Source organism: Ceratotherium simum, chromosome 7, assembly GCF_057802395.1.
Source record: "Ceratotherium simum simum isolate JZ-2026a chromosome 7, ASM5780239v1, whole genome shotgun sequence".
In the NCBI taxonomy this organism is placed as follows: domain Eukaryota; kingdom Metazoa; phylum Chordata; class Mammalia; order Perissodactyla; family Rhinocerotidae; genus Ceratotherium; species Ceratotherium simum.
In genome coordinates, this window is record NC_141906.1 from 84,766,447 (window position 1) to 84,774,518 (window position 8,072).

At 48.1% G+C, this 8,072-nt stretch overlaps 1 protein-coding gene across 1 annotated transcript; it reads right to left on the minus strand.

The window, feature by feature from the left end:
- Positions 1–3,707: 3,707 nt before the first annotated feature.
- SPATA19 (spermatogenesis associated 19) lies at positions 3,708–7,784 on the minus strand. Its single transcript, XM_004438490.3, has 6 exons — positions 7,707–7,784; positions 7,478–7,534; positions 6,873–6,965; positions 6,617–6,708; positions 4,072–4,149; positions 3,708–3,774 (listed from the first exon to the last, which is right to left on the minus strand). The coding sequence occupies exons 1-6, from the start codon at positions 7,782–7,784 to the stop codon at positions 3,708–3,710; spliced, it is 465 nt and encodes a 154-aa protein (XP_004438547.1).
- Between the last annotated feature and the right edge of the window lie 288 nt (positions 7,785–8,072).

The window sequence follows — 8,072 nt, forward strand, 5'->3', positions numbered from 1 at the left end:
TCTCCTCTCTAATAATAATACTATCTACCTCAAAAGGCTGCTTGGATTAAGTGCTTAGATGGTACCTGGCATGGGGTAAGTGCTCAGTGAACATTAGCTGTTATTCTAGTGGACACTCAAATACTTGAAGGAGCCTTCCAGTTCCCAGTGTGATATGCAAAGAGCTTGGAAGTTGTCACTCCCACCCTCACAATGAGAAAAAATGCTGAACAAAATGGAAACCAATAACTCTGCTTAGACCCTTCAGAGAATTGAGGTCACAGGGCAAAAGCTGAGCTGAAAATTGGAGAAACAGACAGGTAGATACAGAGAATCCCAACTCAGCAGAGCAGAAGGCCAGGAGCAGAAGCCTCCGTGGAAGCCAGCAGATACACGGAAACTTCAACTGTAGGCGATGGGCTGCTGGTGGCTCAGTGTGGACAAGCTTGAGAGTGAACAGTCCAGGGGGCCCAGTCTTAGAGGAGGCCCAGCCCCCCATTTCCTGAGTTTTACCACCAGGTTCTCATGGTGAAGATCAGAGAAAAGTCTCCTCCTCCTTCCAGCAAGGGGAGGGGGAAATAGCCATTTTAAAATATGCCCAGAGTGTTTTGTTCTCCTTAACAAAGACCTGCTTTCAAGGAAAATTATTTTGTCAGGGCCTGCCTAGCTGGGGGAAGGAAAATATCCAACTCCAGCCCCCTCTAGCCACTCCATCTTTCCTGAGTGGGGGTAGAGATGAGGGGGAAAGCTGAGAAGCACTGTGAACGTCACAGGCCAGGGGCACAGGTCACGAAGAGACTGAGCCCTAATCAGAAGGTTGTAGAACACTTACCCCTCTCCCCTCACACCTCACCACCACATCAACAGGGCTCCTGTGTCATAACAGGGGATTACAGCTGAAAGAACTGCAGGCTTCAGACCCTATTTAAGGAGGAGTCTCTAGGGAAACCCAAAGACAACAGAGGAGACAAAAGCAAGAACACTAAAGGAAATTTTAGCCTCTGAAACCACAGCTGCTGGAAAGAGTAAATAAAGCCCAACTCCTAACCAGAAAAATGTAAAACCTCACACTAAAGTCCTGTCTGCCTCAGTTCCTCTACCTCAGACATCATATCTGGCTTTCAACAAAAATTAGAAGGTACGATGAAAAGTAAAAATACAGTCTGAAGAGATGGAGCAAGCATCAGAACCAGACACAGATATGGCAGAGATGCTGGAATTATCAGACTGAGAACCTAAAACAACTATGATAAAAAGGCTAAAGGCTCTAATGGAAAAAGTGCACAGTATGCAAGAACAGATAGGTAATGTAAGCAGAGAGATGGGAACCAACAGAAAAAATCAAAAGGAAATGCCATAAATAATAAATAATGTAACAGAAACGAAGGCCTTTGATGGGCTCATCTATAGACTAATAACAGCCAAGGAAAGAATCAGTGAATTTTAAGAAATGTCAATAAAAATTTCCCAAACTGAAAAGCAAAGAAAAAAAAGAATGAATAAAGACTATCCAAGAACTGTGGGACAGATATGAAAGGTTTAATATATGAGTAATGGGAACACCAGAAGAAGAAAAACAAAAAACAGAAAAAATATTTGAAGTGATAGTTGAGTATTTTCAAAAACTAATGACAGACCCCAAACAACACATCCAGGAAGCTTGAACACCAAAGAGGATAAACACCAAAAAATCTACACCTAGGCATATCATATTTGTGCTGTAGAAAATCAAAGACAAAGAAAAAAATATTGAAAGTGGAGGGAAAAAAGCCTTACTCAGAGATAGTTGAGAAACCATGCAAGCTTCGAAGGGAGTGGAGCGCAATATTCAAAGTGTTGAAAGAAAACAAACAAACAAAAAGACCTAGAATTCTGTATCTTTCAAAATTATCCTTCAAAAGTGAAGTAGAAATACTTTCTCAGACAAACAAAAATCAAAGGAAATTGTTGCCAGTAGACCTGCCTTGCAAGAAATGTTCTAAGTCCTTCAGAGAGAGGGAAAAAGATGTAGTTCAGAAAGTTGGATTACATAGAGAAAGGAAGAGCACTAGAGAAGGAATAAATGAAGATAAATACTTGAGTGAAACCAACAAGCCATGCTTTTCTCAGGAAGCCCCCTTGCCCTGGCCCCCCTCTCCCCTCAGTGTGCCAGGAGCACCAGGCACAGCCTGCCTCGTGCAGTGCTCTGGTAGCCTGGTGTCATCTCCCCATGAGGCTGCAAGCTGTGTCCCCAGAGGCAAGCCCGTGCGGTGTTCAGTGTCTGACGAATGCATGAAAGGCAGAGCGCTCACACCAGAGGCCAGAATGGTGGTTAAAGAGCATGTCTCTTTATTAGCAGTTCAGCGAGAAGATTCCAGTGCTGCCACTGTCACAAGGAAGGGCTCACCCACTGGATTCTCTCTGCCCAGGTGTTGCTCTGCAAGTCAAGGGGGGATGGACGTTCTGCTGACACAGGCTGCTCCTTGACTCCAAAGGATGTCAACCTGGGAAGCAGAGGAATGCTCAAGGGGCGCAACACAGAAATGTGGGACAGCTAAAGGGCAGGGATGACAATGACTCCTCCTAAGCCCACTGTTCTTGACATCCACAGAGCTGGATGCGGAGAGCAGAAAAACCCAGGGAAGAAAAAGGCAGAAGTGTGTCAGGCAGAGCTGGAATGGAAGCCTGGCTCTGCTTCTCCCAACTTCAGAAGGCCCTGCAAGCACCGCACCTTCCTCATCTCTATTAATATTAATAAGCCATCGACGTGGCATTTACCACGTGCTGAACACCATCGTCCTCACAACAACGTTGTGAAGTCTGAGGAAATTGAGGCACAGAGGCCTAAAGCAGCTTGCCCATGATGGAGCTGGCCTGGAACCCAGCATCTGCTCCCAAGGCGTGGCTTCACCTCTCCCATCTGTATAACGGGCACAAACAGTGCCCTCCTCCTAAGGTGGTTTTGGATCAGGTGAGAAACCTGGACAAAGTGGCTGTGCAGAAGCTGGCATACAGTAAGTGCTTGATAAATGCCTGCATACATCTCCGTGGACCTCCTTTAAGCATATTGGGGGTCAGCTAAGTCTAAATCACCCCATCAGCCCCCCAGGACGGCCAGCACAGTCTTGCACACCTGGCAGGGGTGCAGTAACCGTGTCCTGAATGGATGGCTCCTGCAGTCGCATGGCCTGTCATTGGCCTTCACCTTCCAGAGCCACGTAAACAACCACTGTGATGACCACTGGGAATTAGTGTAGGCCAAGAGGCCATGTGACCCGAAGACACGACCTAATCGTTGACAGGGCCAAAACCTACGCACCCTGGCTCCTGACTCCAGTGCTGGTGATCTTGTGGTGCCGAGTGGGGTCAGCTGACCAGCAGTGGCAATGCCACGGAGCGTGAGAAATGCAGAATGTAGGCCCCGCCACAGTCCACTCACAAGATCCCCACGTGACCCCTAGGCCTATGCATGACTGAGAAGCACTGGTCTATGACACCACAGTTAAAAAAGTCAGAGAGGCCCATCTGAATCTGACTTTGAGTCCCTCCAGAAATTGAAGAGAGGCATTGCAGGAGCCTAAGGGAGCTGCCTTCTCCCCCACCCTCACTGGCCCAAGTGCAAGCCCCTCACCAAGAGGGAAGGACCAAACCTTATTATCCAGCCCTCGTCCCAGCACACCGTCTCCCTGCCCAAGACAGCCATCTTCTCTGCCCGGCTCCTCACCTGTTGGCTCTCTCACCTGTTGCTCTCAGCAGTCTGAGTAGGAAGATCTGTCGTGAAGCTCCTGAGATGATTCATCCGCAAGACGGCATATACTGTAGGGGACAGAGGAGAGGGGTGAGGCTGCAGGATGGCAGAGCTACCCAGAGCACACCCCAGACCACACACGAAGCTGGGTTGGGCAGACAGCCCATGCCAGGGCCATCACCCCATCCGGGCCAAGGAGCAGAGTCCAGCCAAGAGGCACTCGGCCCAGAAGGGCTCCAGGCTTGGCCAGGGAGCCCAGGTTTGGGCTGGACCTAAGGGAGACCCACAGAAAAGAGGCAAGCAGCCAGCCCCACCCCACTTGCCCCCCAATAGGGATACAAAACAACTTGTCCCGGAAGGCTTACCTTTGTCTCACCTGCTCTATTCGGTCTCGCAGAACGTCATCTCTCGCCTCACTTGGCACTTGGAAGATACGGGTATGGCTGCAAAACACCATTCAAACACTGGGATCGCTGAGTTTCTTTTTTACTAGGCATTGTGAAACTGCTGGAATTGGAATCATATGAATGATAGTTCTGACCCCGTCCCCAGGAACTTTTGAGCTTCTCCTTCGCCCTTCTTGTATCAGGGACACAAAGGGTTCTTTTCACTAACCAAGTACCCCTGAGCCACCCAATAATCTGGAGCAGGTAGCAGATGGTCCTGAAGAGAGTCAAGGAAACAGATAGCACCTTTACTAGAGTTACACAGCAGGTCAGTGGACCTGTAAGACGTGGAATTCACCCCTTCTGAATTCTTCTCCAACTTCATTATCAGCTCTTTATGATCAGCATTTTACTACATTCACTATGGTTTAGAGATACTTCTAGAAAATTCTTTTACAAAGAAGCTGCACCTCATAGCTGCTGTTGTTTTTAATTCACTATGCTTGATTTGCTTTCCTCTCTATGGTCCACGTCACATCCTTCCCAATTCCATACTCCCTTCTCCCCTCACAAACCCTCCACTCTAGCAAAACCAGCCTGTCCACTGAATCCCCCATTTCTGTGTCTGTTGAAACTGCCTTCTCCGGATAACACCTTCTTCTAGGTGTTTTGGGCTTTCAATGTGAAGACAGTATTGATGCTACCTCTAACGTGCTCATAGATGGCACTTACACAAGGCGGAGCTGGGTTGGTGCCCAAGGAGAGAGCTAAGAGAGGATGAACGGGTGGGTTCCAGAAGAAGGAGAGATTACCTACAGCCCAAGGCAGAAAGGGGGAGGCCTCAGGGAGGAGGGACCGCAGCACTGGGCCCTGGATTGACCAAGTTGCCAAAGCTCTTGTGATCTGCACCACCCCTGGCTCCTGTTTTTCTAGTCCCTGCCCCCTTCCTGGGTCAGCCCAAGCAAATGTCCTTCCAGAAACCTTCTCTGAGCACCCCGGGCAGCAGTGCCAGAACTCCTGCACCCTGGGCCTCCCATGCAACACTCTTGCAGATGTTCCTCAAACTTCTCTGACATCAGCATTCATACACCTTATCCACCTAGTTAACTTTTATCCCTTTGAAACTGAGGGCTCCATCTTATTCTTTTCTCTCTCTTCCAGAGGGCCTAGCAAACATCAGATGGTCAGTGCACATCTACCAAATAAATGAGTACTCATTGCTGCTTAACAAAGGGACTTGTATTCCCTGACTACATATTGTACTTCCTGAAACTAACAGGAGGGTACCAAAACCAGTGGATTGTGGGGGACCAGGCAGAGTTTATTGGTTTAAAATCTCCATAGAAAACCCAGAGTGGAAAAATTATATAGAGAACTGACTGTGATTCCTGTAACATGTCTCCAGAGCCTTAACCTAGTCGTGCTATATAGCTAAGGCTTAAAGACAGTGGCAGATGGTGCTCACATTGCCTAACCTGAGGACTGCGGCATCTCCAGTGCCTTGTGCAGCCGCCAGACATCGGCCAGCTTCCCACGTGTAGGCCGGCGGTTGGATTACAGTTACCAACATTTATGATGTTAGGGACCTTGGAAGGTTTCCCATACAAAAAATCTTTCCCAGAGAGGTCTCAAACTCCCCCATTAGTTATCCCTTCCTGTTATGTAATTACAGAGCATTTGAATCCTCTTTTAAAATGCTAATGCCCCTGGAAGGAGTAAACACATGAAAACTGGATATCCTGAAACAGAATACATTTCTTGAGAAATATATCCTCCTTGATAGAAGAGAGCAAAGCTGGCGATGGTGGCATGGAAAGGAAGAAGGGAAATAGAGATGAGAGGGGGTCCCTTCGCAGTTTCGCGGAGGCCCAGTTTAATCCCACAATTCTTCTACTGGGAGAAGAGACCGTGAGAGAACACCAGTCTCTGAAAGGAAGTAGGGAAGCTCACGCCAGGGAGAGTGAGCTGAGTTCCAAGACCTGCCCCTCCAGCTTGAGTCTTAGCATCTTCAGAACCAGGAAAGGTCAATAGGTGGACAGGGACGGGCTGTGCTCCGGCAGGTGCAGACGGAGGCTGACAAGGCCACCATGCCGTGGAGCACAGAATTCTACCCTCCAGCTGAGAAAACTCCACTCACTTCAGTTGCAGATGAGGGCTTTGGCTTCTGCATTTTAAGAGCTTATTTTCTTTTAGCTCTTTAAAGTGCAGCCACTTCTGAACAAATCAAGAGCAAAAATAACAGAAGTCTGAAATTTATTCAGAAGCATTTAAGAAATGATGAGCAAGCCCAGTTTTCCAACCCTTGTAGTCATTTTAAAACTTAGGAACGAGCTAGGCTTTCAAGATAGCAAATATATTCCCTTAAGACCCCAAAGTAAGGCCGAAAAATTTCTCAGCCAAAGGAGTCGACATCTCTGGAGAAGAATAGCTGGAGTTTGTGTCGACCAGGAATCCTGAAGAGGGGCTTGTGCCTTCTCTGCTTCTCCCTCCCCACAACTTGGCTCAGGGAAAATGAGATGCTTACCTCCATCTTATGAACTGGATTCTGGTTCTTTCCTCCAGGGCCTCTTGACTCTGGTTTGCTAACAAATCAGACTTTGAGAGATGGTGCTTCACCTATGAAATTCGGGTAGGGTCTGCATGATTACTGCCCAGCAAGGACTCCATGGCTATGGTGGAGCCCAGCCTGGACAAGGTCTGCCCACTTGCCCAAGATCCTTTGCAGTATGACCTCCTGCCTCCCCCCACCCCCAGGATGATTGTCTCAAACTCTCGGTTACCACATCTCTGGTCACATGTACATCTTGGCCATGGGTGGGAGGGCAGTTGGTGGACATCTTCTCCTTTACGTCCTGGGAAGCCTCTTCCTCAGTCTGAAAGGTGAGTAATGTCCCTCTGAAAGTGGAACTCTGTATCTGATCTCCAGTATTCCCTCTTCTTCCTTTTTCCTTTTCCCTTTTCTTCCTCTCCATCACAACACACACGCCAAGTGTCCACAAATACACTCTCTGTGTCTCACAGTTGCTGCAGTCAGCTCGACTATTGCTACCTTCATGTGGAATTCCAGTGAACTCACTAAGTCCTTGGCCCTATCCCAAGATATTCCTGAGACATCCTGTAGCTGGGGGCAACGCATCTGAAACTTCTCCTCCAGTATGCTTGAGAATCAGGAAGGGCTAGTGGTGATTCCAGCACATCTTTTACAAGGACACAAGTCCCAGCATCTCCTAGGACATTTGGTGAATTGGACACAGCTCTAGGCAGGATGTCTGGCAATGAACTTGAGTTTCCTGGTTCTAGGGAGAGGGGAATCCAGATCCTGCACCCATTGAGGCCAGCTCTCTAGAATTTTGGGCACTCTGAGTCGTAGAGGAGTCTTACTCACTTTTTTCAACCAGTGCTGTACTACAGACACAGCCTCGCTTTCCACAACTTCAACGTCCTGCAACAAATTGGTAAATGGATGCCCTTGGAACACCTAGAAACTCAGCCCCCTCCTCCGTTCTTATCCAAAGTTGTATATTGTCAGATCTCTCTGGAAGTGCAGGAGGGGGCTCAGAATGGAGAAGATACATGGGAAACAATTCCACATGTCTACCACCAACTCCACTTACCGAACTGATTTTTGGTGGGAAGGGGAACCCTGCACCTTTCCGGGCAAGAATGTACACAATCCATGTTGTAATTATCATCTTTGGACTTATGCCAGGCCTCCTTCTTGGCTCCCTCCTTCCATTGAAGCTGCCTGAGAACTCCTCCGGAACAAGGAGTTCATTGAAGCAAGGTGCTCACCTGATTGGCTGGCCAATGATGATGTGACAATGACCTTCTGTAACCTCCAGAGTCAGAGTGGAGATGGAAAAGAGAGGTCAGGAAATATCTACTACCTTAGTGATGGCCATAGCTCAGAAATGGAGAGATGAGGGGATGGGAGGTAAGAATAAGATATAGCCAATATGAACCTGAGGAAGACACAAGGG

Coding starts and splice junctions, on each gene's coding strand:
- SPATA19 (XM_004438490.3), bottom strand. CDS start 7,784: ATGATAATTACAACATGGATTGTGTACATTCTTGCCCGGAAAGGTGCA. Junction 7,535..7,706: donor TCCCACCAAAAATCAGTTCG/GTAAGTGGAGTT, acceptor AATTTGTTGCAG/GACGTTGAAGTTGTGGAAAG. Junction 3,775..4,071: donor ATAGAGCAGGTGAGACAAAG/GTAAGCCTTCCG, acceptor TGTCCCCTACAG/TATATGCCGTCTTGCGGATG.